At 57.9% G+C, this 26946-nt stretch overlaps 1 protein-coding gene across 3 annotated transcripts; it reads left to right on the top strand.

Moving 5' to 3' along the window:
• Positions 1-1261: 1261 nt before the first annotated feature.
• Positions 1262-26652, top strand: LIMK1 (LIM domain kinase 1). Of its 3 annotated transcripts, XM_037814440.1 has the most exons (16): positions 1264-1406; positions 3032-3128; positions 11081-11219; positions 11500-11609; positions 12146-12352; positions 17178-17283; positions 17406-17572; positions 18561-18744; positions 19597-19683; positions 19960-20091; positions 21680-21739; positions 21973-22038; positions 24040-24196; positions 24812-24867; positions 25101-25258; positions 25356-26652. In XM_037814440.1, exons 1-16 carry the CDS (start codon positions 1352-1354, stop codon positions 25516-25518), a joined length of 1944 nt encoding a protein of 647 aa, XP_037670368.1. In that variant the 5' UTR covers positions 1264-1351; the 3' UTR covers positions 25519-26652. The 3 variants fall into 3 exon arrangements, with proteins under 3 accessions (XP_037670370.1, XP_037670368.1, XP_037670369.1); XM_037814442.1 differs by lacking the exon at positions 25356-26652 and having other exon boundaries at positions 1262-1406; positions 21685-21739; positions 25101-25243; XM_037814441.1 differs by lacking the exons at positions 1264-1406; positions 3032-3128 and adding an exon at positions 7049-7314.
• Positions 26653-26946: the final 294 nt, after the last annotated feature.

Raw genomic sequence — 26946 nt, 5'->3', positions numbered from 1 at the left:
GATATCAGGGCCTAATCCCTGGAACCTGTAAATATGACCTTACTTTGCAGGTTAAGGACCCTGAGACGAGGAAATCATCCTGGATTATCAGGATGGGTCCTAAGTATCATCCCAAGTGACGTTTATAAGAGAAGTGGAAGGGAAGGCTGGGTGAAGACGGAGACAGATACTGGGTGATGCAGCCACAAGCCAAGGAAAGCTGGCAGCCAGTCGCCCCTGGAGCCTCCGGAGGGAGTGTGGGCCTGCCCACACCTGAATTTTGACCCAGTGATCCTGCTTTTGGATTTCTGGTCTCTGGAAATGTGAGAGAATAAATTTCCATTGCTTCAAGCTACCAAGTTTGTAGTAATTTGCTACAGCAGCGCAGGAAAGGAATCCAGCGGATAAACAATTCAATCGAATGCCAGGTAAATCAGCGGTAAGAAGAGATAAGGTCAGGAGAGTGACAAGGAATATGGAGCACACCTGACCTCCTGACACATACATGCTTAGGAAGTTGCTTAGGAATAGTGGGGAGGCCCACCCACCGTGGTTAACCAGAGCAAGAGAGCAAGGAGAAAGAAGGGCAAAGAAACAGCCAGCAGCCAGGTCCATAGGGCCTAGGCCCAGGTAAGGACTTTGCATTTGGAAGCCAGGAACGTCCCTCTTTGACCCACGTGGGCAAGGGCTGGCTCTGCTGCTGAGGGGCAGGCTCAGAGGGGTAACGGGGGTGGGGGGGAGGCCTGGAGAGGCTGCTGCACTCCACTCCCGGCGAGCCCAGCGAGGTGGGGCGAGGGGACGGAATTCTGGATATATGTTGACACAGAGCCGAGGGGTTCGCTGATGGGTCAGATGCGCCGCGAGGTAACCGAGGCCCCTGCTCTGGGCTTCTACAGCCCCCTCGATCCCTCCAGCAGCGCACGCAGCACTGCGAAGCCGCCGTCTTCCTTTGACGCGTCTGCACCCCGCGGCGCCCTGCACGGAGGGGCGGGTCAGGGAAAGATGAATGAAAGAAGAAAAGGAGGGGCGGGAGGAGGGCGGGGCGCGCATGCTCCCGGCGCCCCCCGCCCGGCCGCCGAGAAGGGGAGGGGCCGCCGCCAGGGAGGGGGCGGGGCCGCGCAGGGCCGTTCCCGCCGCTCGCCCGCCCCCGCCCCTCCCCCCGCGCCGCAGCCCGCTGGCCCCGCCTCGGCCGGCCCTCCGCTCCCTCCCCAGGCCGCGGCGGCGCGGAGCCGGGGCCGAGCCGGTGTCCCCGAGGCGCCGCGAGCCCCGAGCCCACCCCGGCCCGGCCCGCGCCCTCCCCCTCCCCGGGCCGGCGGCGGGGCCCGGGCCGCCCCCCCCCACCCCAGCCGCAGCCCCGCCCCCCGCCGAGTGCATGAGGTTGACGCTACTTTGTTGCACCTGGAGGGAAGAACGTATGGGAGAGGAAGGTGCGCGGGGCCGGGCGGGCTGGGGGGCGCCGACCTCGGGGTCCGGCGGGCTGGGGGCCGCCGCCGCCGGCGGGGAGCGGAGGGCGCTGGGGCGGGGATGGGGGGCCGGGCCGGGCCTGCCGCGAGGCCGCGCCCCTGCCTCCTCGGGGATGAGCTCGCCCTTCCCCAGCCCAGAAGGCCCCTCCTCGGCGCCCACGCCCACCCTCGGCGTCCCCCTCCTCAGCCCTGGAGGGGCTGCCCTCCTCCCTTTCATCCTCGCCTTCCCTCCTCCGCCGATCGACCACCACGCCGGAGGAGTCCCAGACGCTGCCCGCCCAGCCCCGGCCTCACCCTGCCCCCACCCCACATTTATCCAGTCTCCGACCCGGCCCGGGAAGAAAGGGCGGCTGGGGAGGCCGCAGCCCTGGGTCCGAGTCGCCGCCCCGCGCCTGCCCAGCTCTGTGACCTTGAGGCGGGCGCCCCCGCCCTGGGCCTCAGTTTCCCAATCGTACAGTTGGGGATGGGATAGTTGGCCTCTGGTCCCGGTGGTTGAGGGGGTGGACGGAGCAGAGATGTGTGGAAATCGGAGGCAACGTGCAGCCCCTTGCCGAGGCCCCCACATCCCCTCCCCTCCCTGCACCAAACCGGGTACCTGCAGTTAGTCCTCTTCAGCCCCTTCCCCCACACTGGTGCCCAATCTAGGCTGCACTACATTTAGGGTTCGAAGACCCCTGAGATACTCCCAGCCCTGGGCAGAGTCTGGGGTCTCCTTTCCCACATTTCCTGAGATGAATGGTCACATAGGCCAGCCAGGTCCTGACTGTGGCCAGCCCCTCGACCCCTGCCCTGCCCTGGGGCTCCCCACCTTCCAACCCAGCCAGCGAAGCCTGCTTGGGGCAAGGGTCCACCTCCCCATCACCCCTGCCTTGGGTCCTTGGGTCCTCATAGAGGGGCAGGCAGTGGCCTTGGAGCCTGGCTGTGCTCCCAGGGCACGTCTTGCCCCTCTCCAGGGCTCAGTCTCCCGATCTGTATTATGGGGTGGGGGAGGTCTGGGGGATCCTCCAGGGCCCATGCAGCTCCATGAGTGCTAGGCCCTAGGGATGACTAAGCATACCTAGTGGCCTGCCTCTTCAGAGCAGGTGTCTAGAAGTACCCAGCTCTGCGGCCCCAGCCCCTTGTCAGGCCATACCTGCCTTTCCCAGGAAGCTTCAGCCCGGAATACCCCCACCCAGCCCTGTCCAGTCCCTGCCTTTGTTGGGCAATCAGGGGCCAGAGAAGAAAAGGGCTGAGACAAGTGTGTCACCTGCTGCCTAATTTCTAAATGTTGCTGCTTTTTTTCTCCCCATTCACCCTGCTAGACCCTGTGTTGGAGAATGTAATTGCTGGAGAATGGACTCTGATTCGCCTTCTCAGTTTACAGATAGGGAAACTGAGACCCAGAGAGGCTTATTTAGACTTAGCTCATGTCTCGCGAGACTGTCAGAGCAATGTCCTTTCTTCTCCTGGTTGGCACAATGACTGCTCAGCCTGCCTCCTTGTGTGTATGCAAGCATCGGTGCGGGGACACTGGGGTTGGTGGGGCAGGCTGGCTCTGCACAAACTGTGCCTCCTGAGACTGGTTCCTGACTCCCTTTCTGCCTCTGCAGGAAGTGAGTTGCCCGTGTGTGCGAGCTGCGGCCAGAGGATCTATGACGGACAGTACCTCCAGGCCCTGAACGCTGACTGGCATGCAGATTGCTTCAGGTAGGGTGAGGCTGGTGGGGGGTGGGTTCCTCAGGGCCGGCACTGCCCCCAACAAGGACTCCAGAGACAAAAGGCTGGGCAAGGAATCTGGGAGACCTGGGTATTTCTCCTGGCACTGTCCCTGGCTATGACTTTCAGCAGGTCCTGGGCCTCAGTTTCCCCATCTGTAAAATGAGGCATTTTGGACTACAAGATCTCTAAAGGCCTTTCTGTTTGTCATTTTAGACCCCTGTTTCAACCAGTGTTACCCAGCCTGTGGGCACATAGGCAGGGGCAGAACAGTGTATCCCTGCCTTCCGGGTACTTACGGCCCAGGGTGGGAGACAAACTAGGCCCTTGGGGGAGGCTGGACCTCCTTCGTGGGGCCCCAGGCTGGTTGTGAAGAGGCAGAGCCCAGTAAGATCATCCCCCTCCCTGTAGGGTGGGAGAGGTGTGGGGACAGGCCTGTGGCCGAGGACAAAGTAGAGGTCGTGGTGACCCAGTATTCACCCGGTCAACCCAGCAGGGCTGTCAGAGAAACCAGGTGCAGGAGGTGATTGCCTCTGAGTTGGCTCGAGGACCAGAGCAGGGACCTCAGAGGATGTGAGGTTTTCCGGGTGGAAAAGGGCGGTGGGAAGGCATTGCAGACAGAGGTCCTGGCACGTGCGGGGCCTGGGACCATAACAGGGCCTGGCACAGCGAACAGCAGAGTTCAGGCAGGACGTGGCCTTTGAGGAGGGAAAATACACCTGGCAGGCACTGACCACCAGCCCAGGGAATTTGGTTTTAGGCAATGGGGGCCTCTGACAAGGATTTGTTTTTCAATTTTAATAATAATTTCGAACTTTTTTTTTCTTTTAAAGCATTCAGTAGAGGCCAGGCACAATTCTAAACACTGTGCATAGTTAGAGATCTTGTTGCCTGCATTTTGCCAGAGAGAAATTTGGGACACAGAGAGGTTGATTCTCTTGACCAAAGTCACACAGCCAGTGAATGAAATAGACATACAAACACCCACACTGGCTGGCAGGGCCGGAAGCAGGCAGCAGGCCTTGGGGGTCCCGGGCAGGTGCTCAAGCAGGGAGGCCTTCCGGAAGGATGGAGGCTCTCGACAGGCAGAGGAAACCTTTGTACAAAGGCACGGACAGTGCAGATGGCTGAGGGAAGAGGCACAGCCCGTCTGGTTGGAACAGAGAGTGAGTCAAGGGAAGCCACAGGGAGGCTAAGTTGAGTTGCTCTGTGAAGGGCCTGAAATGCCAAGGGGAGGACGTTTTCCCCCTAGGGCAGCAGAGGGTTTCAGGGACAGGGGCAGACGTGCTGTTTAGTGACGTCATCCCAGTGGGCAGGTGGTGGTTACTTAGTGGGAAGGGGATGTCACAATAGCTCATAAGGTCTGCCTGAGGACCATGACTAAGGGTGGGGACAGTGTTTGGGAAGTATTGGTCATATTAGCCATCATTTATTGAGCACTCTTTTATGGTTGTTTCATTAAACCTTTCCCATAATCGTATGAAGTACATTTATTTGCCCAGTTTGCACATGAGAAATGGAGGCTTAGAGAAATTAACTCACTCCCTGAAGATTGCCCCGCTAGAACCAGGCTTCAGACTCACGTCTCTGACTCCAAATCACTGCAGATTTGAAGAGGGGGCAGTGGGAGAACTGATGGAGGGCAGAGATGGGAATCTACAGCGATCCTGAGGTTTCCTTACCTGGGTGCTGGGGAGGGCAGGGGTCCTGTTGCCCCTGATGGAGCTGGGGGCTGGGTTGGTGATGCCTTGGAGCCATCCGTGTTGAGCTGGAGGTGTCCTGGGCCATCCAGGGTAGAGGGTGGTGCTGCCCCTGCCCAGGGCTGGCCTTGGGGGTCCAAGTGCTGTCAGAAGTGGGAAGGCCAGAGAGAATGGCCCACTCAGCTGACGCTGGGACGGTGGATGGGATTTGAAATGGGACCAAGAGAAAGCAATGGAAGAACTTTGGGGTGCCTGTGCCTGGGGTTGGGGAGGGAGATGGAGCCTTGGAGACATGGGGGAGAGCCAGGAGTGCAGCCCCAGGAAGCCACGGTGGGGGATTGGGTGCGGGAAGCAGTGGGGCAGGATGTGAACTCAGCCTTGGAGAGGCCACCACTTTGTATGAACCCCAGGCAGGGAGATAGGGAGAAGGCACCTTGGGGCTGTCCCTGGTATGGCAGGGGGCTTGGGGAGGGCTCCCATGAGGAGGGAAGGCCCACAGGTCTTAGTGATAAGAACCACAGCTCCTATTCCTCAGGAAGTACCCCTTGACTTAACAGGAGTGCCCCTGGCCCCGAGAGATTGGCAAGGCTGACAGTGTCCTTACCCCCCATGGCCACAGGAAGCATCTCAGAGAGAGGTCAGTGCTGGCTCGGGCCACGTGGGCAGCAGGAGGGAACCCAAGAGCAAAGCCCTTGGACAGCCCAGCCAGCTCTCGGCGGGCACCTGAGGCTCTGGATTCTGCGCAGTTCCCCTCTGAGAGTATCTCAGTGCCACGAGGTGGGGCTGCCACCAGCCCCTGGGCTCCGAGGCCTTGGGCCCAGCCCAGCCCGCATTGGAATAACACTGAGACCTTTGTTCTAGGGACCCCCACCCCCCCATAGGGCCCCTAACCCCTGAAAGTGTTCAGGGAGGAGAGAAGTGCTTGCAGCCTCCAGCCCCGCCCCTCTGTCCCTGATGGGAGAGGAGACCCAGTGACCAGCATGCAGTCTGCCCTGGGGCTTCTGTCTGCTGCCCCCACCCCCCAGAACATCCATGCATCTCTGAGTCAGGCAGTCCGTCGCAGATAGTTAAGGGGTACTATCTTGGCACCTCACAACAGTCCTGTGAGGTACGTGCTGTTTATTCGAGTCATGGTACAGATGAGGAAACTGAAACACCAGGTTCAATAACTTGCTCAAAGTTTCTTGCACAGCTAGTAAAAGGTGAAGCCAAGCAGCCTGGCTTTGGAGCCCACCCTCAAGGTGGCTCAGTCCTGTCCCTCCAGGACAGGCAGGGTCCCTGCCTTGGGAGCTTGCCCCCTAGCTGGAGATACGGGCAGTAAACCAGTAAAGATCACCTCGGGCACTGGGCAGAGTGCCCTGGAAGGAGCTGGGGGGGAGCTTTCTGGGCTGAGACTGCCTGTGCAAAGGCCCTGCGCTGGGGGTTGGCTCGGTGCCCCTGGGAATGGCAGGGAGGCTGCTGTGGCTGGGACCATCAGTGGGGCTGGGTAGGAGTTTGGAGGTAGCCGGGGACCCCAGCTTTGCATCTCACGGCCTGAGCCTCTGAGTGCTGCTCAGGTGTCCTGGAGGACATTCCATCCTGCTGGGGGAGGCCATCGCGTAAACTGACGGAGACAGTTCGGCACTGGTGCTGTGACAGGCGGCCCAGGTCACCGTAGGAGCGCCGAGCAGGGAGGGCAGATCTGTCTGAGAAGATCTTTCTGCCCCCGGCATGTGTAGTGGGAGGGTTGCCGCAGGCCCAATGCCAGTCCCCTCTGGCACTGGCACGGGGGGAATAGGGCGTTATCACTCCAGGGCCCATCCCTTTCTCTGGTCTGACCATGCCACCCCTGTGAGCCCTACCTCCTGGAAGGTTAGGGCCGATCCAGAGAGGTGCAGGTTCCCCCAGCCCCGCTGCTCCTCCAGGAAGTCCCCTCCCAGCAGCCTGCAGTGCACAAGCCATGGCTCTGGATACTGCTCCCTGGAGGCTGGGTAGGCTGGCCCCGGGCAAGGAGGGCAAGCTTGCAGCTGGCAGGAGTGTTTGCAGCCTGCCCTGGGTTGCAGGCAAGGGGCACAGGCTGTCCATGGAAAGTCAACTTCTGTTCCCTTGGGGGCAGCACCGGAAGAAGCAGCTGCTTTTGAGCTTGTCCTTGTCCCCAGAGAGGCCCTGCCTTGGTGCCTTTGTCAGAGCAGCGGCGCAGGAGCATGGGGGTGGGGGTGGGGCCTGAGGGCAGAGTGCCGGCCACAGCCTCCCCTCCCTGCTTGCTTCCTCTTGCCTACCCGGACCAAATCCTTTGGCACCCACACTGGTGCATCCTCCTCCCCTGCCGAGCGGCCACGCCCCCTGCAGCCTCCAATCCCTGGTGCCTGGAGTGGGAGGGGGGAAGTGGCAGGTCAGGCCTACCCCTGGGTTCCCCTTCGGCCTCCAGAGCCCCTGCCGCAGCTGCCAAGGATGCTGGGCTCCACCCTGAGAAGGCACCGCTTCCGCAGAGGGGCCAAGTAAGTGGAGCCCCCCTCCCCACCTGCCCTGGGCCCCAGGCAGCGCCTGGCCTGGCGTGGTGGCCGGCCCAGGGCCAAACGTGGGGCAGACGCACCTGGGTGCAGGCTACCGGGCAGGAGAACCGAAACTTCTTGGTCACTGCCGGCTGCCTGGGGAGAAGGGTGGAAGGGGAGGCCGCCACTGAAGCTTCTGGCTTTTCTGGGACAGTCTTCCAGTGAGGTTGGTCCTCCAGCTGCTCTCCCTTCACCTTTGGTGCCCAGGGATGTGGCCCTGGGAGGGATGGACCCCACATCTGTGCTTGCTGAGGCTACTGCCTCTCGCCCCAGCTGACCTCCTCCCCTCCTGCCTGAGCCTGGCTTTGTCTTCCTGTGCGGTCCAGGAGCTGCACCCTGTGGTGGGGCAGTAAGACCTCCCCAGGAGTTCCTTTCTGGCTGCCCCTGGGCCATCTGCACTCCCCTCCCCCCCAGTACCTGGCACTCCTCCCTTGACATCCTTGGTGGGGACAGGTGGCATGTGGAGGTCACCCCTAAGATCCAGGCCTGTCCCGCCCCTACTGTCCTTCTGGCTCCTGGCAGGACGCGGCCTGAGGGGTGAGGGGATGGACAGGTCAGGGGCCCTGTGTGCCCTCCATCCACAAAGGTCCACCGTGGCCTGCGCGAGCCAGCACTGTGACACTGCGTGAGCCCGGGGCTGTCTTGGTCCCCTGTCTGAGATGGTGGCAGAGAGATGTGTGCCCCAGCCGGCCGTGGGGCCGTTCCAACTTGGGAGGTAGAAGAAAGTCCATGCTCCAGGCCGAGGGAACAGAGCAGGACAAGCTTTTGTGGGCCCCTGGGCTGGGACGTCAGGAAGCTCCTGCCCTCAGGGAACTCACAGAAGAGCTGCATTGCGCAGGGGTGGGGGGAGTGTTCGCCCACCCAGTCTGCCTGGCTGGCCTTGAGCAGGCTTCAAGGAAGTGGTGACCACGGGGCCCTTGGTGACGCATCACAGTTGGGTTTTCCAGGGCCGCCGAGGCCCCTGGAAGACGGAGCAACAGTGATCAGTGTTTGCGAGTGACTGAATGAAGGAGTAGGCGTTTTCAGGCTGCAGAAGAGCATTCCCTCTGGGCCTGATGAATGGGACGCCCGGGAGGGAGGCACAGCTGGGCTCCTGAGCCCCCAGTCCTCACCACCCAGCGGGGCCCCGCTTCCGGCAGTCCGACGGCCATGGATGTGTCCGATGCAAGGGCGTGAAGCGAATCGCTGTCTAAGCAGCATAGGCGTGGGGGGAGGGCGCCCCTTTGCCGGGACCCGCTGCCTTGCTTTGGTTAGAGCCCCACGGGAATGTGCGCTAGGGGCCTCCCCCGTTTCCCGGAGGAGCAGGGGGCGGGGCTCGCTGAGACCCCGCCCACTACGGTGCGCCCGGGCCGTGGCGGGAGAGCGGGGGCGGGGGAGCCCCATTTCCGATCCAGACATGGGCGGGCGGTGACGTCACGGCTTCGGGTTTCCCCCCCCCCCACTCCTCACCCCACGCTAGGAGCTCACTTCCCCCCTTCCTTGCACGTACACCCACCCACCCATGTGCGTCTGAAACCGGGTGTTTTGTGCGCACTCCCCCTCCCTGGCCTTCCCCCCCCTTCTCCCTCTGGCTCCCAGACAATGGGGAACTGGCTGGGTCCTCTTAAAGGGACAGTGTTCCACCGGCACTTTTCCTGCTGTTTTCTTCCTCCTGCTCGCCCACCAGACCCCCTCCCTCAGTTCCACTAAATTAACCAGCAGTCAGTGGGTGCCCCTTTGTGCAGGGCACAAGTGGACGCGAGGGGCTCTCTCGCCCCAGCCCACTCTTTCCTGCCCATCTCTCTCCTGGGTGGTTTCCTCGCAGAGCCCTGACCCTGAGTCCTCTTGTCCCTTTGTGGCCTTGTCACGTCCCCCTGAGTGCCTACCCAGCAGCAGAGCTGGGTGGAAACCCCAGGTTGTGCCCGCCCTGGGTGTGCACACTGGCCCAGGCGGAGCCACGTGCGCCAGGACCCCCAGGCTCTCCAGACCTCAGTGGGCCCGGGCCACTGTGGGCTCAAGGTGCCTTTGCATGTGGTTATCGTGGCTCAGCTGACCGCTGGGTGGAAAGAAGCCAGGCTGGAGGTCCAGCTCCGGGGCCAGGGAGTGGCACCTAGAATCTGCTCCATCATTCTCCCCATCTGCCCTTCACAGGCCCCACCAGGTCAGGCCCCCTTGGTAGCTGCTGGCAGTGGGGTAAGGGGACACTGGCCTTGGCAACCCCGCACATCCGGGCACTCACAGGCCCCTCTTCATACAGTGGGGCTGCTTTCCTGAGGGTGCTGGGAGAGCCTTCTGCTTTGCTGAGCTGGCGGGTGGGGGCAGGGCTGGCTGTGCTGGGCGCCCCTCCCCCAGCCCCCTTCCTCCTGTGCCTGGCAGCACCTGGGGGGCTGCCTGGGATCCAGGAAGCCAATCCAGCCCTTGTCTTGCCTGCTTTTTTCTAGGCTGAACTCCCTTGTATCTTAGCGGAATAGGAAGTAACTTTGGGGGGTGATAACTTTCAAAGTAGGAATTAACAAGTAGTTAGCAAATTTCAAAGAATGTTATGGTTACAGTTCCCCAATTTCAGTTGTTGCCATTATTGTAAAATGTAAAATATATACAAAAAGGTGTTAACTTTTGATGTACAGCTCAACAGGCTGTTATATAGGTAATTTCAAAAATTGTTGTGGGTTACCGTTCCAGTTTCAGTTCTTTCCTTGTTGTGAAATATAGAGTATATACAGAAAGGTGAAAACTTTCAAAGTGTAATTCAATGAATAGCTATAGAACAAATTCCAAAGGATATTATAGGTTACAGTTCCACCATTTCAGTTATTTTTTTCTAGCTACTCTAATACCCTAGCATATAAAAAAATATATATATATATATTTATAAATTTTTAGTATTTGTAATCCTTTGTTAAATCCTATCTTGTCTGTTGCCACTCCTTACTCTCATTTAATCTCTCCATCTGCAGGAGTGTCTAGGCAGTGAGCACCCTAACTTGTTCATATTGAAAAGGGGTTGTCAACAGTGTGGGGAAGGGGGCTGCATCTGATTGTTGTTCTTAAAGAGGCTGTTGCCTCTGGTTTTAGGACTTGTCTGGCATAGGAACACTCTGGTGGATTAAAGGTTCTGAGTGAATCTTTTATAGAACCTCAGGTAGGGACCTAGGTGTTTGGGGACTACTTTTGGTAAGGGCATGGCATGCTGTGGCCAGTTGGGATGTCTAGCTGGAGCTTGCATAAGAGAAACTCCAGGATAGCCTCCCGACTCTATCTGGGATCTCTCAGCCACCATAACCTTATTTTGTTACCTTTCTTTTTCCTCCTTTTTGTCAAGTAGGCATTTTCAGTCCCTCATTGCTGGGGCCAGGTTCATTCCTGGGAGTCATGTCCAATATCGCCAGGGAGATTCATTCCCCTGGAAGTCATGTGGGCCATCTTTCTTGCCTGACAAGGGACAGGGGCTCATGTGAGAAGCTTTGCACCTCTCGCCCCTGGGTAGGGGGCCAGCAGGTGGGCCAGATGCTCTGAGCACAAAACTGCTGCAGTCCATCCCCGGCCACTGGCCAAGCCTGTGCCCCATAGCTGGCAGCTGCTGCCAAGATGAGTGTCTAATTCTTAAAAAGGTTCCTATAGACTATGGTGAGGCCCAGGTATGGCCAAGGCCCAGGTGTGTCCGAGCCCAGGTGTGGCCAAGGCCCAAGTGGGCGTGGGCGGCACCCAGCCCCCCCACCCGTCTCCCCACCAGGTGTTGTGAGTGCAGTGCCTCCCTGTCGCACCAGTACTACGAGAAGGATGGGCAGCTCTTCTGCAAGAAGGACTACTGGGCCCGCTATGGCGAGTCCTGCCACGGCTGCTCGGAGCACATCACCAAGGGGCTGGTCATGGTGAGTGCCCCTCCCCTGTGCACACACGTGGGGGGTGCCCTTCCATGTGTCCATCCCCACAGGCTTCCCTGCTCCAGGTCTCCCGTCATCTCCCTCACCCTTGTCTTCACGGCCCTCTGAGTCCTAAAGGCTTCCTGCACCTGTTTGTCTGTCTGGGTCCCTCTGCCCCTGCCATTGGAGCCAGCCAGCCAGTCCCTGCTGTTTGTTTGGGGCTGCCCTTCCAAGGAGAGGGGCTCCCGGGCCAGGAGGGGCTGCTGAGCTGGGTTCCCCCCTTCCCCAGGTGGCCGGGGAGCTGAAGTACCACCCTGAGTGCTTCATCTGCCTCGCGTGCGGGACCTTCATCGGTGACGGGGACACCTACACGCTGGTGGAGCACTCCAAGCTGTACTGGTGGGTGCCATGCCTCTCTGCAAGCCCGGGGCGCCCACCTGTACCTCAGGCCCACAGGGGTGCTTGCTCTCACAGCCAGGGCCCTTCCCTTTCCACGGGGTGAGCCTGGAGGGGGCAGTTGTTCCTGTCCCGCTTTCCCCTCCACGGGATAGAAATGACCGAAAAATCAGACCCAGGAGAGACCAGGTATCAGCTTTCTTGCTGATAAAGCTGGTTTGGAGGTCATAGCTTGATCCCAAGTGGGCTTGGAATGAATCCTCCTGAACTGGGTTTCGCTCCAAATCACAGGCCTTGCCCTGGTCAGCATAGAGCATGAGCAAACGTAAACAAGCTCAGAATGACTGAGCTGGCCAGGGCCGGTTCCTGCCCCCAGGCCCATTGTCCGCCAAGTCTGCCTCTTCCCATAAGGAGGAGTAAGGGAAGGGTGGGGGCAGGGAGCTTAGGGTGGGTGGGTGGAAGAAGTGGAGATGCTGCTGACCACCCTGACCCTCTCCCCTTCCTGCTTTCTGGGTCCCGGCCGCCTCTGGCTCCTGCAGTGGGCACTGCTACTACCAGGCTGTGGTGACTCCCGTCATCGAGCAGACCCTGCCCGACTCCCCTGGCTCCCACCTGCCCCACACCGTCACCCTAGTGTCCATCCCAGCCTCCACTCATGGCAAACGTGGCCTGTCAGTCTCCATCGACCCAGCTCACGGCCCGCCGGGCTGCGGCACAGAGCACTCCCACACCGTCCGCGTCCAGGGGTGAGTGCCATCCAGGGGTGAGTGCTGGCCAGCTGAGGGTGCAGCTGGTCCTGCTGGGGCCGCTGGTGCTCTATGCTGGTAGCAGATGCCAGGAATGGGGGTGTTCTAGTTTGCTAATGTTGCTGGAATGTAAAACACCAGAGATGGATTGGCTTTTACAAAAGGGGGTTTATTTGGTTACACAGTTACAGTCTTAAGACCATAAAGTGTCCAAGGTAACACATCAACAGTCGGGTACCTTCACTGGAGGATGGCCAGTGGCATTCTGGAAAACCTCTGCTAGCTGGGAAGGCATGTGGCTGGCGTCTGCTCTAAAGTTCTGGTTTCAAAATGGCTATCTCCCAGGACATTCCTCTCTAGGCTGCAGTTCCTCAAAAATGTCACTCTTAGTTGCACTTGGGGTATTTGTCCTCTCTTAGCTTCTCTGGAGCAAGATTCTGCTTTCAACGGCCGTCTTCAAACTCTCTCTCATCTGCAGCTCCTGTGCTTTCTTCAAAATGTCCCTCTTGGCTATAGCTCCTCTTCAAAACATCACTCACAGCTGCATTGAGTTTCCCTCTGCCTGTCAGCTCATTTATATGGCTCCAGTGATCAAGGCCCACCCTAAATGTGTGGGGCCACACCGCCATGGAAATATTCAATCAGAGTCATCACCCACAGCTGGGTGGGGTGCATTCCAAAGCAACACTCAAAGAATTACAATCTAATCAACACTGATATGTCTGCCCACACAAGATTATATCAAAGATAACAGTGTTTGGGGGACACAATATATTCAAACTGGCACAGGGGGCCCTGAGAACGGGTGGGAATCTGGGTACAGATACAGCCCAGTCATCCCTCTAAAAACCATTACAGATGCTAGGTAAAATATTAAAAACATTTTTTTAGTCCATGTTTTGTCTCACAACAGAAAGGAGTAATCAAGTCAGGGGTGAGTGAAAGAGGGAGAACAGTTATATCTGCAGAATGCTGAAGGCAGCTGTGCCTCGAGGGCAAATCTAAATTGAATGAACTTAAACTTCAGTTTTCAAGTCCTTTCATGGCTGGACCTCGCAAAGCCCTGACCTGCCTGAGGAAGCCAGTCTCCTAAAAGAACCCCTTCCAATAGAGCCGAGACCCCAGAGAGCTCACAGTGGAATTAGAAGTAAACCACACCTTCCATCAACTCCCTACTCTCCCACTCCCAGAATTGCAAGATAGACTAGTTTGAATCTGAATGGAGGGGAGAAAAAAAATCTCCCCCAAGGATTCATAAAGTCAGATTTGCAACCCAAATTCATATGTCTGGATGGTTCAAAAAACCTCAAGGCAAAATCAGTTTAAAATGGTTCCCAACTGGTATTGGCCCCAGGCTGTGACACAATGGGACACAGATTCTACCTGGAGGAATTTACTCAGCTAAGTATTCCAAGGAGAATGAGCAACTCGGTGAGAAATCACTGAACATACAAGGAAGTAAAGCACCATGAGGGAGAGCCAGCAGAACCAGTCCTACAAAAACTTCATATAATGGGATTATCAGGGAAAATATGAAATAATTGTATTGCGTGTGTTGCAATAAATAGGAGATGCTTGAAAATACGATTAAAAAGCAAATAAATTTGGAGCAAAATAGAGCTCCCAGAGATGAAAATATGTGATTATTAAAAAGAAACCCTCAATGATGAAACAGACGTGAACATACGAGGACAGAGTGAGAAGATCTAATAATCACCTCTTCAGAATTCCAAAAGGAGAAGAGAGAAAGAGTGGAGGAAAAGCAATATTTGAAGGCATGATGTCTGAGAACTTCTTCGTAGAACTGATGAGAGATGCCAGTCCACAGATTCAAGCCCAGTATATCCCAAACGGCAAAATGAAAAGAAATCCACCCAAGGACACATCTTATGAAATTGTACTATACCAAAGGCAAAAGTATAAGACTTTAAATGTAGGCAAAAGGAAAAGACTTTAGATGTAGCCATAAAAAAAAAAAAGGTTACCTTCAAAGATAGGATAATTCAACTGATGGCTGATTTCTCAACAGAAACAACAGAAGCCAGAAATCAGTGAAATGATCTCTTTACTGCACTGGGCGAAACTAATGATCAACCTAGAATTCTGTACTTGCTGAAAATACCCTTTAAGAATGAGGGTGAAATAAAGACATGTTAAGGCAGACAGAAACCAAGATGTGAAACTAGCAGATCATCCCTAAAAAAAATACAAAAGGATGTAGAAAGGTTTGCGCTGCAAGAAGGAGTGAAGATTAGGCAGCCAGCCCAGATGCCCACACCCTATGTGGTGGCTTTGAACAGCTCCCTTCTCCTCTCTGGGCTGTGGGGCCTTTGTCTGAACAGTGAGGGAGTTGGACACTGAAGCCTTCTAAGGTTTCTCCTGAGCCTTCGTTGACATCTTGGGAAGGCATTTTAAGTGTCCCCATCTCTGGGTATAGGAGCCACGTGGCAGATTCCATTCGATGCAGTGCACGTTTTCTGCACACCTCCAGGTGCCAGGCACCTAAGCCTCAACACTGGTGAGAGGTGAAGATGTCCCTGGGGAAGGGGGTGCTGGGGCTTGACTCTGCACCCCCACCTGGAGCATCAGCCAGGCCAGCAGCCACCTTCTATACACAGGTGAGCAGGTAGGATGACGAGAGAGGTGATGAGGTTTCCAGAACCAGCCATCCTGGCCAGAGGGTCACAGGAGACCCCACTGGGGACAGGGGCCCCCACTGGTCTCTGAAAACCAGGCAGAATTTTAGAAACGAAGAGGGCCAGGGACATTTCCTCCCTGTCTGCATCACTGGATGGAGGAGCAGCCAACGCCTCTTTCCAGCCAGTGTCTCATCATCTCATTTCCCAACAATCTCAAAGAGCCACGTCCTCCTCGGAAACAGTCCGAACTTGCCCCAGGGCCGATAACCAGATTTACTTATTTTAATCTAGTTCTAGTTGACCGATTTTCATTTAGCTTATGGCAGCGTTTTAAGGAAAGTTTAATTGATCTGTGCCCCTCTCCCTGCTGCTTCAGCAGTGCCAAAGGGCAAGGAAGATGGAGAGTCTAAGGGCCATATTTTTAAGGCTATTTCCATGATTAGCCTGCATCAATGAAAGTATAGTCTTTGTTTTTTCGACTTTTTATCTTGAAATTTTTCAAACTTACAGGAACCCTGAAGCAGTAACATTTTGCCGTGTTTGGTGTGTGCCTGTGGGCGTGTCCATCTGTTTCTGTCTCTCTCTACTCACACACACATGCATATTTACATATTGATATTTGTATACACATACATATATACCTATTATTTGCTAAGCCATTTAAGAGTAAGTTGCAGGCATCCTTGACCCACCCTCCAAATAATTTAGACATTTTCCTAAAAACAAGGACATTCTCATATATAACTATCCATTGTATCTCATCAGTTATCACATTTAGGAAACGTAACGTTGCTGTAATACTGTTACTTAACATACAGTCGATATTCGAATTTTGCTAGTTGTCTCAATACTGTCCTTTATAGCAGTTTTCCTCCTACACCCAAGATCCAATACATATCCTATATTGCATTTAGTTGTCATGTCACTTCTTTTTAATCTGTGCCAGTTCCTCGGCCTTTTGTTGTCTTTCATGACCTTGACAGTTTTGAAGAGTTCAAGACAGTTTTTATGTAGAATGTGCATCAATTTGGGTTTGACCGACGCTTCCTTCTTGCTGGATTTAGGCTGTGCCGTTTTTGACACAACGCTGCACACGTGATTCTGTGTCCTCGGTGCATCCCAACAGGAAACACATGATGTCAGCGTGTCCTTTATCAGGGATGTCACCTTTGATTATTGGTTGCAGTGGAGTCCAATTTCTCTACTGTAAATGATTTGTTTCCCTTTGTAATCAACAAATAATTTAGGACAAGATTTGAATGTGTTAATATCCTGTTCGCCAACAACTGTTTGCTGAGTGGTTTTAGCATCCACTGATGATTGTTGCCTGTATCGATTATTACTACAATGGCTGCAGAATGCTGATTTTCCAACTCTATTATTCCTTTTGCATTTATTAGTTGACTTATACTGTAAGGTAGGCTTCTCCGTGATGTGAGAAGATACCTTTGATAATGAAGAAGTTTTAGGAATCTTTTCTTAAAGCTCTCAGTCTCCTCTGTGGCCCCTGCCTCTCACCCCCTCTGTCCCCTCCAATCCCTTGCCCCATCTCAGGGCGGAGACAAAGTGGAAATTCCCTAAAAAGCTTTTATAAAGACAAGGTGAATCCAAGTTACTAAAACCATCGAGTTAAAGCAGCAAGTCAATTTGGCACAGTAACCATTCTGTGAATTCGTTTTTGGCCAACTCCTCGAGGGCCCCTCTGCCTGTCAGCCGTGGCTCAGGACAGGCTGCCAGCCCTTCCTGCCGATTCAGGAGGAATGGGCGCTGCAGCCACAGCTTGCAGGGTGAGTTTGGGGGTCAGGTGGGAAGTCAGTGGATCCAGACCTTTGTAGGACTTGTCCCACCCTGACATTCACCTGCCCCGAACACACCAGGCAGTTGGAAGATTCGGTCTGTCCCCATAATGGAGACGAGGCTCTGTTGAAAGGGAGCAGCCGAGCATCTAGTGTGGGACGGCAGATACCTGGAGATGCGCCACCTTTCTCCACTTTCACACCCATGGCAGACATAAGTAATCAATCACAGAAATCTTCCCACCAAACCCAAAGTTGGTGTTCTGGACAGTAGCTATTTAACAGTCACCCAAGAGAGATTCACCCGAGCCAGTCCCCTGGGCCTTGGTTGTCTGTGGGGGCTCCAGGGTGCAGGCGGACACTGGGCTGACCACTGCTCTGTGCCCACAGAGTGGACCCAGGCTGCATGAGCCCAGACGTGAAGAATTCCATCCACGTTGGAGACCGGATCCTGGAGATCAATGGCACGCCCATCCGGAACGTGCCCCTGGATGAGGTATGGGGACCTGGGTCTGGGGAGCAGGATTGGAGGTGGTGCCCTCATGCCTGACCCCCCAACCCCCCGCCCCCACTTCCCATTGCGGCAGACTCATCTGTCCACACATCCGCTCTCCCCAGATTGACCTGCTGATCCAGGAAACCAGCCGCCTGCTCCAGCTGACCCTTGAGCATGACCCCCACGACCCGCTGGGCCAGGGGCCAGGGCCTGAGCCCAGTCCTCTGGGCTCCCCCTCGCCCACTTCCAGCGGGGAGGCGGCTACCTCTGCACGGCAGAAACCCGTCCTGTAAGTCAGCCCTGCCTCATGAGCCACCGGTTCCTTTCACTGACGCTGGGCCGCAGCGGGGCGTGGGACCCGGGCCTCACCCTCCGGGAGCTCACAGTCTCCCGATGGGGGAGTCAGCACAGGGGAGTGGGGACTGTGAAAGAGGAAGGGTAGTGAGAAGTGGGGAAAAGGGGACACGCCTCCCCTAGCTGGGGAGTTTGAGGGCTTCTTGGGTAGAGCAGCACCACGGCTCCAAGGAGCAGTAGGCAGGAAGCTCAGGGGGACGGAGCTTCGGCTGTGGTTGGGGTGGGGCGGGCACTGAGGCTGAAGCCAATGGCAGGGCTACAGATGTGGGCAGGGGTCTTGGGGTTTGTCCTGCCCAGTGGGGGCCCCAGTGAAGGGGCTACAGCAAAGTGATGTGCTTTACAAAGACCGCTCTGGTGCCCGAGGCAGGAGGGGCTGGGGGGCTACTGCAGTGTCCGGGTGGGAGGTGCCAAGCCCAATCCTCAGTCAGGAGGGCGGGAGAGAGCCACCCGCTCCACTCTGGGACCCACTCGGGACTCCCAGTGGAGGCTTTTAGGGGAGCACCTTCTGGGCGGTAGCACTGTGACAAGTTGTGGGCTTGATGTCATGGATTTCCTCCACGTCTGCGTGTGGCTGCTGAGGGCCCTGTGTGGCGGGGTTCTGGGCCTCGTGGGAAGGTTGTCTGTCTCTGCATCCTGAGGCCTGGCACCCCCATGCTGGGGGAGAAAGCTTCTTACCTGAGGCTACCGGCCTTCCTGCTGATGGCCCTGACATGATAGCAGGCCTTACCCAGGGAGACAGAGCAGGACCAGGGGGTGCCAGATGCTGGCATCAGAGTGAGGAGGGGCCGAGGGACAGGCGGGCAGCCTGGCAGGCCGCCCTCGGTCTCTGCATAGACAGGCACAGACAGGGCCCTGGCAGGTGGCAGAGGAGGGGCCGGTGCCTGCCTCCTCCCATGGCACTGGGCGCTGTGTGTGCCTCCCAGGAGGAGCTACAGCATCGACAGGTCCCCCGGCTCCGGCTCGCTGGGCTCCCCGGCCTCTCAGCACAAGGAGCTGAGCCGCTCCGAATCCCTCCGGGTGGTCTGCCGGCCACACCGCATATTCCGGCCATCGGACCTCATCCACGGAGAGGTGCTGGGCAAAGGCTGCTTCGGCCAGGCCATCAAGGTATGGGGTGGGCCAGGCCAGGGCAGGGTAGGCTGGCTGGGGAGACCCACGAGTGTCCTCCAGGAATCCCCAGTGAAAGGGGTGTGGGCTGCTAGACTCCCTGTCCAGTGCTCTCCTGCAGGGAGCGGGTAGAAAAGGGTCCAGCGGATCCAGTATAGGGAAACCCATAATCTCATGAGGATCACTGAAGGTGGCCCCTGGGGGTTGGGGGGGGTGGGCAGGGAATCCCAGGATGCCTCTGAAGTTCCCCTCCCTGGAGCCCCCTGTTGAATCTGCTGCATCCCTAGGATGGCCTCCGGGCTGCTGACCCCTTCGTGCCCTCCCCAAGCAGGGACATGAGCCTTTCCTCAGCTCAGATGTAACCTGCCTGTGAGCAGGCTGGAAGGTTCTAAGTTATACAGACCATGGGGGCCTGCCTCAAGGAAATAACTATGACCAAGGCGGAGACCAGGCAGGCCCAGGCCCCCAAGCCCTGTCCCCAGTCCCCTGGCCAGGGGAGGAGTCCCTGGCAGAGTCACCATTCGATCTCCAGGAGACAGAGCAAAGCAGAGAGCTGGCTTCTGGGCTGGGCGGTCCTGGACCTAAGGTCCAGCACCCCCAATTCCCTGCCAGCTGGGGGCCCTGTGAGAAAACCTCTGTGAGCCTCAGTTTCCTTAGCTGTGAAATGGGGTAAGTCCCACCCCCTTGGGTGGTTGGGAGCCTGAAATGAGGTGTCCATGAGGTGCCCAAAGCTGTCTGTCCATCTCCCTGGCAGTGCTGGGGTGGGCTGGGCTGGGCTGGGGACCCCCTACGAAGAGGACTCAGAGGGGGGCCTCTGACCCTGAGCCCCGACGCGTTGGTATCCCCACACAGGTGACGCACCGGGACACAGGCGAGGTGATGGTGATGAAGGAGCTGATCCGCTTTGATGAGGAGACCCAGAGGACGTTCCTCAAGGAGGTCCGTGAGCCGCCACACCCCTCCCAGCCCAATTTCTCAGACAGGTGCCTGGGCCCTCTTCTCTTTCCAGGAGGATGTGACCCTCCAGCCACGTGTAGAAAGAAGATAAAGTTTTTGCTGGGAGGGGGGTAGGGTAAGGGGGGGTGGAAACAGCCCTAGCAAGGCACCCAGTGGCCTCTGGGTCCGGGGTGAGAGGACAGACTCAGGGGCTTCCCGACCTTGGGACTGGGGGCAATGGGGGATGGGGACATAGGCCCGGCCTGTGTGTCCCCCCAGGTGAAGGTCATGCGCTGCCTGGAGCACCCCAATGTGCTCAAGTTCATCGGCGTGCTCTACAAGGACAAGAGGCTCAACTTCATCACAGAGTACATCAAGGGGGGCACCCTCCGCGGCATCATCAAGGGCATGGTGGGTGAGACCCCCGGCCTCAGCCACTGCATGACCCCAGCAAGCCCCTCCCTGTCCGGGCCTCAGTCTCCTCACTCCTTCAGGGGGATTGGCCTCGGGGTCTCGGGCTCTCCAGCCCTGGTTCTAAATCAGAGGAGCAACCAGCTCCATCTAAAGCCCAGGGAAGGGCAGCAGCCCCTCCGAGGGGATGTGTGAGGCTGCCTCGGTTTACCCATCCTGCAGGGTCCTGCGTCAGAGCTTGCAAGCCCAGCAGCACCTGCACCAGGTCAGGACACCTGAAGAGGGGCATGTTCCAGTGATTCTCCATGTGGGGACTTTGTTTTGCTTCTGGCAAAACAGAATCATCTCTGCTACTTAATACCTTCCATAAAATTCAGAAGTTTCTTTAAGGGTTTACAATCAAATTATAAATCTATCTTTAGTAGTAAAATTCCTAATGGGGATACCTTCTAGCACCCCCGTGCTGGACGGTGCCCGGGGGTCCAGTCCTGCCTTCCAGCCCCATCTTGGGGTCACCCTGAGACCACAAGATCATCTTCCCTCCCTGAGCCTCCCCAAGGCTGGTTGACCTGGGTATTTCCCAGTTTGGGCCCCACGGGCTCCTGATGGGTTTAACTTCTCAGATAGAAGTCTGTGGTCAGGGACGATTTAGAAACACTGGGCTGAGCCAAATTGAGCCAGTTTCCTGACTGCACCTCCAAATCTTTAATCGGTTCCCATATTCTAATTCCCACACTTGAGATCTCCAAGGGGATGGGCTTAGACAATGAGACGTTCCCCCAGATCATCCGACCCCAAAGCCCTGCTCTCGGAGTGGCTTGTGGCTGGCCCTTTGCGGGCCATCTCGCCAGACCCTTCTAGCTCTGCTCATTCATGAGAGTAGGTTCTGAGTTTTTAAACTTGGAAGGATGGTGTCTTAGTCTGCTAGGGCTGTTGGGACAAATGCCACAGACTGGTCTGCTCAAACAGCAGGGATTTACTGTCTCACGGTGTTGGAGGCCAGAAGCCCAAAATGAAGGTGTCGGCAGGGCCACGCTTTCTCCTGCCAGCGATCCCCCACTCTGGCTCTGCCCCCGCCGTGTGGCCGTCGGCCGCATTCCCTCTTATTCTGTCTCCTGCCACCTGTGTCCGGCCTCTGAGGCCCCAAGTCATCTGGGTGGAGGCCCAGCTGGGCTCTGCTGCACTGGTAACATCTTCACAGGTCCTGTTTACAGGTGGGTTCACACCTGTAGGACCAGGGGTGAGGCCTTGACCATGGCTTTGTCGGGGATGTGGCTCAGTTGTAACAGACGGGATTTTGTTAAAGATAAATACAGCTTTCTTCTCAGAGGAGGCAGTGAATCAGGAACTCTAGAGGAGTAATTTTGTAATCACTTAGTGTTTGAAATCAATTGTTCTATTAGAAAATTGGGTTTTGAACTGTACACCCCCACTCCCCACAAGCAGATAGGTGTGGGTACAGAAGGGAGTGGGGTCACCGGACTTTTCCAGGACACTCCCTCTTCCCCTCCCGCACCCCCCCCCAGCTGTCCCTGCGGCCCCCATGGGCCCCGTGGGCTTCTTCCCAGCGGTTCTCTCCTCCCCCCAGGACAGCCAGTACCCGTGGAGTCAGAGGGTGAGCTTTGCCAAGGATATCGCTTCAGGGATGGTGAGTAGGCTCAGGATCAGACTTACTGGTCCACCACTAACCATCCGGGTATCTGGAATTGCACTCTTAGTTCTTCTAGAACCAGAACCCACCAGGAAGCTCTGAGAGAGGGGCCGAGGGGGGCAGTCGGAGAGTGGGAAGAGCGCCTGGGCTGACCTGCTTGGGGTGGGAGGGGCGGTGGGGGCCTCCGAGGCCCAGGGCGGCCTGCTGACTTCCGTGCCCCCCTCCCCCAGGCCTACCTCCACTCCATGAACATCATCCACCGGGACCTCAACTCCCACAACTGCCTGGTCCGCGAGGTGAGCCCCTGGGGGCGTGAGGGAGGTGGCAGGGGCCCTGCCACACTGCGTGCCTCATGGGGCACCGCCCCCCACTCCCATTCGAAGTGGGCAGGTGGGCCGGTGGGGGCAGCCATCCATGGAAAGCAGCTCAGGCCCAGGAGAACAGAACCGGGTTTGATTCCTGGCTCTGCCACTGATACACCATGTGGCTGCAGCCCTTAGAGCCTCAGAAAAGTGGAGGAAGGCAGCCCCGGGTTTTTAGGAGGGTCTAATGCACCGATAAAGAAGGTGGAGCGTGAACTGTCGAGGGCCCTGGGTGTGGTGTTCAGAGTCGGCCCCGGCAGAGTGGCCACAGGACTACCCTGGGCCGCCCAGCAGCTGGGGTCTGGAGGAGAGCTGGGAGCGTGGGCCAGTCTGGGCAGGCTTCCTGAAAGAGGCTTGGAAGGGGTTTATTTAAGTAGGGGTGTGGAGCCAGGGAGCCGGAGCCCAAGGGCTGCTGAGTGCAGGGTCCCCAGGAAGCAGCGGAGGGAGTTTCCGTGACCTAGCTGGGAAGTGAGGCCAGGACCCAGTCCTGGACAAGGAGGTCCCTGGGGAGTTTGCCACGTAAGCTGAGCGTGGGACGAGCGGTTCAGGTGGACGGCCAGCAGACGCCAGGGCCCGGTCTGGTGTTCAGGAAGTGATGAGCAAGAGGCTCATGGGACAGGAGTGCCGGGCTCCTGGGAAACAGCGGACAGTGAGCCCAGACGGGGGTGAGGCTGTGTCCCGGGGGCCTCCCGAGGAGCTCGCTCACACGGTTCCTGCTAGCAAAGGGGCGTCACTGCAGCAGGAGCCTGTGGGAAAGGACGGAGAGATGAGAGCTGCTCCAGCCCCCCAATCCAGCGATGCACAACCCAGACTCGTGTGGACAGTTTGGAGCCTCTGAGAACCCAGCGGTCACCCTCACTAGTTTCCCAGGGCTGAGTTTCTCCTAGTAGTGTCTGTGAGCACCTGTAACAGATGACCCCTGGGGACTTGTTAGGAATGCAGATCCTGGCCCACGCCCCAGATCTTCTGGAAGAGAAGAGGGGCAGGAAGCGGCATGAAAATAATCCCAGTGGACACTGTTGTTTGAGAGCCACTGCCCAGGGGATCTGAGGAACTGACCGAACTCGGGTTATACCCAAGGAGTCGGGGCACAGGGAGGGACTGCCGGCTGCCCCCCACCGCCCCGCACCTGCTGTCTTCGTAGAGAAGAGCGCTTCCCCTAGGTCCCTGTCCCTGTTGTTCCCGGGGCTGCAGCCCACCCACCCCCTTCAGGCTGAGGCTGGTCCTAACTCCCTCCCTGGCTGGGCCCTGTCTCGAGGCCACAGCCAAGCCCGATCCAGGCTCCCAGGGCTTGTTCAGCAAGCTGAAGCAGGCCCAGCCCTGCTCCTGCCTTAGCAGCGACTCCCGGGGCTTCCTCCCCAGCCCTGGGCTCCCAGGAGGCCCCTCTCATTTTCCTGTCTCCAGGGTTGGACACAGCGGTCAGCATTTCTGCTATGCGCAGGCCTCTTTGCTGGTCCTGGGAGGGGCTCCTGCAAACCTAAAGCCATAGAACCAGGGACTTGGAAGTCCTGAGTTCAACTCCCAGCTCTGTCAGTGACTAGCTGGGCGGCCTTGTGCAAGTCTCTTAACCTCTCTGGGCCTGAGTCAGCTTATCTGTAAAGTGAACCTCACTGGGTTGTTGGGAGAATTGAGGGATAAAATCTGTAAAGTTTCAAAGCAGAGGACCTAAGTCTCTGGAAATGACTACTGTTCCCATTTCTATTGTGAGGCAGAGACCAGTGCCCCAGGATGAGCAGGGGCTCCAGCCTGGACACTGGAAGCAGGCGGGAAGGCGGCAAAGGGAACGGCACCCCTGGGGAGCAAGGAACGGGGTCCCCGCTCTGTGCCTGAGCCCCCTCTGCCTGCTGGCCAGGCATCTGGTGTGCTCCTGGGGTGCGTGTGGATCAGGGTGGGTGTTCGGTCTCTGGGTTCGACCCCGTTCCGACGTCATCCCAGAACAAGAACGTGGTGGTGGCCGACTTTGGACTGGCGCGGCTCATGGTGGACGAGAAGACGCAGCCCAAGGACCTGCGAAGCCTCAAGAAGCCGGACCGCCGGAAGCGCTACACCGTGGTGGGCAACCCCTACTGGATGGCGCCCGAGATGATCCACGGTGAGCGGGTGGGTGCGGTCTGCCTCCCCGGTCCCTGGCGGGACCCCGACCTCTGGCCTGAATGATCTCGCGCGTCTGGGCAGAGCTGCAGCCGCCCGGCGTCCTGGCTTCCCTGGCCCCTCGGCTCCCTCGGCTCCCTCTTGGGTCCTGTGTCAGTGTCTTACTGCTCTGAAGGTCAGAAGTCCAAACTCAGTCTTGCCGGGCTATAGTCAAGTTGTCTGCAGGGCCGGTTCCTTCTGGAGGCTCTGCCGGGAGACTCTCCCCTGCCTGTCCCAGCCCCTAGGTGCCGCCTGCACTCCTTGGCTCCTGGCTCCTTCCTCCATCTTCAAAGCCAGCCGCGCGGCATCTTCAGTCTCTCTCCCTCTCTCTCCCTGGATGTTTCCGTCACTATGTCTCCTTCTCTTATACCTGCTCGGTGACTGAGCCAAGCCTGCAACTCCCTACCCAGGGCTCCCGAAGGTGGGCTGGGGCTGAATGAGCCCAAACCCAGTCCCCATGGAGGGTGCCGCACTGCCTTCTGGTCCCAGCCTGTGGCCCAGGGCGTCCACCCAGCTGGCCCATCGCCCTCCCCCAGGGGACCGGCTGCCCCAGCTGACCGTCTGTCTCTCTGTCCAGGCCGCAGCTATGATGAGAAGGTGGATGTGTTTTCCTTTGGAATTGTCCTCTGCGAGGTAGGTCCGGGTCGGGCAGCAGCAGGTCCCAAGGCTCGGTGACCCTTCTGCCCTCTCCTGACTCCGGGCCGCAGGCTGGCCGTCTACAGGGGCCGAGGCCAGGGGACCCTGGTGGGCTGTGTGGTCAGGCTGGGGCCAGGCCGAGCGAGACCTGCCCTCCAGCCCACCTGCACGGCACCCAGCCCCCGGGCCATGGGGTTCCCTAGAGTAATGGCTGGGCCTCGTCCACACAGATCATCGGGCGCGTGAACGCAGACCCCGACTACCTGCCCCGAACCATGGACTTTGGCCTCAATGTGCGAGGCTTCCTGGATCGCTACTGTCCCCCAAACTGTCCCCCGAGCTTCTTCCCCATCACTGTGCGCTGCTGTGACCTGGACCCTGAGAAGAGGTGAGTGGGGTACGGCTGAGGCCCCGGCCTGGGGCAGCTGTTGGGGGGCACTGCTCCCAAGCAGGGACCAGGCTTACCACCCCCACCCCACCCCCAGGCCCTCCTTCGTGAAGCTGGAGCAGTGGCTGGAGACCCTGCGCATGCACTTGGCTGGCCACCTGCCCCTGGGCCCACAGCTGGAGCAGCTGGACAGGGGCTTCTGGGAGAGCTACTGCCGTGGCGAGAGCGGACTACCCGCCCACCCTGAGATCCCCGACTGAGCCGGGACCGCCCAGCTGCCCCGGCCCTCCCTGCAGCTGGATTCCTCCAGGGAGGAGGCAGTGGGTGTGGAGCCCCCTCCCCAGCTCCAGGCCCCTGACTGGCCTTCTCCCACCCTGAGGTCCTTGCCCCTGCCCGTCCTCCGACTAGCCCTGAGCTGGCCTGGCCATACGCGCCGGCACCTCGCCCTGCCTCACCTCTGGCCTGGGGGAGCCCCCCCGCCTCCCGCTTCTCACTGCATGAGCCGGTGGGGCCTGTAGGAGCCGGGCCCAGCCCCCCCCACCCTGGCCACCCCCTGCACCCCATGCTGCTGCAGCTCTCCCACTCTCCCAGGCTGAGCTGGAAGGGGCCCTGGAGCTGGGCCCTGTCACAGCTGGGTGCTGGGAGGGCACGGATCAAGGGAGAGGCCAAGTTCCCAGGAGCCCCTTCCTCTGCAGGGGGCATCTAGGTAGCCGTAGGTATTGATAATTATCCGAAGCTCCAAAGCAGAGAAAGGTCTGACTGTGCAGGGTGCAAGTCCCCGGGGGCCAGGCAGCAGCCCTTCCTCTTGCTTTGGGCTTTTTCGTTTCTTTATTGAAGCCACTTTAGTGAGAAGCAGGTACCAGGCCTCAGGTGAAGAAAGGGTCCCTTGGGGGTGGGGGGAGCTGCATTGCCTGGGCCAGCATCGGAGGGAGGTTGGGTGGCAGGGACGAGGCAAGTGTCCACCAGCATCCCAGCCCCCCGCGTTCATCTCAGTGCCCCCACCCCCCAGAGGATCCGTGCCCGTGGCTGGAGCAGCCCTCCCTTCTCACACTCCTCTGTCCTCTGGGTTCTTTCTGTGTAATCTATTTTTTAAGAAGAGTTTGTATTATTTTTTCATACGGCTGCAGCAGCAGCTGCCGGGGGCTTGGGGTTTTATTTTTTTGGCGGGCGGGGGTGGGGGGGGCCATTTTGTCACTTTGCCTCAGTTGAACATCTAGGAAGTATTAAAACTGTGAAGCTTTCTCAGTGCACTTTGAACCTGGAAAACAGCCTAAGCAAGCCCATGGGACCACGACGTAGGGAGGTGGGACACACACATTCCCCTCCATCGAGGAACCGTGATGTCTAAGGAACAAAACGCAGAATAATAAACTAAATTCTGTCCTCCCCACCCAGATCCTGCACTGTGGTCTGCGTCTGCGGGCCCCAAGGACACAGCCAGGCCGAGATGGGCAGGCGTGGAGGCAGGGCCAGGGGTGCCTGACCCCAGCCCCCATTCTGTGTAGAACAGGGGTCGTGGTCCAGCCATGACAAGGGAGATTTTTTCCAAAAGCAGGGTTTTGGGGTTTTTTTTTTCGGGGGGAAGGGGAGGCAGGAGGAGGAGAGGATGCCCACCAGGGAATGTTTTGCTGGGGGACTTTGGGGAAGAGGTGGTTATTTTAGTTGTCTGATGCTGCAGAACAAATCAC

The sequence above is a fragment of the Choloepus didactylus genome, chromosome 21, assembly GCF_015220235.1.
Source record: "Choloepus didactylus isolate mChoDid1 chromosome 21, mChoDid1.pri, whole genome shotgun sequence".
Classification (NCBI taxonomy): domain Eukaryota; kingdom Metazoa; phylum Chordata; class Mammalia; order Pilosa; family Megalonychidae; genus Choloepus; species Choloepus didactylus.
Note: the sequence above shows the minus strand (reverse complement) of the source record. Positions and strands in the feature narration are given on the sequence as shown.

Bases quoted from the DNA above. Each gene is read 5' to 3' on its own strand.
- LIMK1 (XM_037814440.1), top strand. From the start codon at position 1,352: ATGAGGTTGACGCTACTTTGTTGCACCTGGAGGGAAGAACGTATGGGA. The intron at 17,573-18,560 runs GTAAGTCAGCCC...TGTGCCTCCCAG, and splicing joins GCACGGCAGAAACCCGTCCT to GAGGAGCTACAGCATCGACA. The intron at 21,740-21,972 runs GTGAGTAGGCTC...CCCCTCCCCCAG, and splicing joins AGGATATCGCTTCAGGGATG to GCCTACCTCCACTCCATGAA.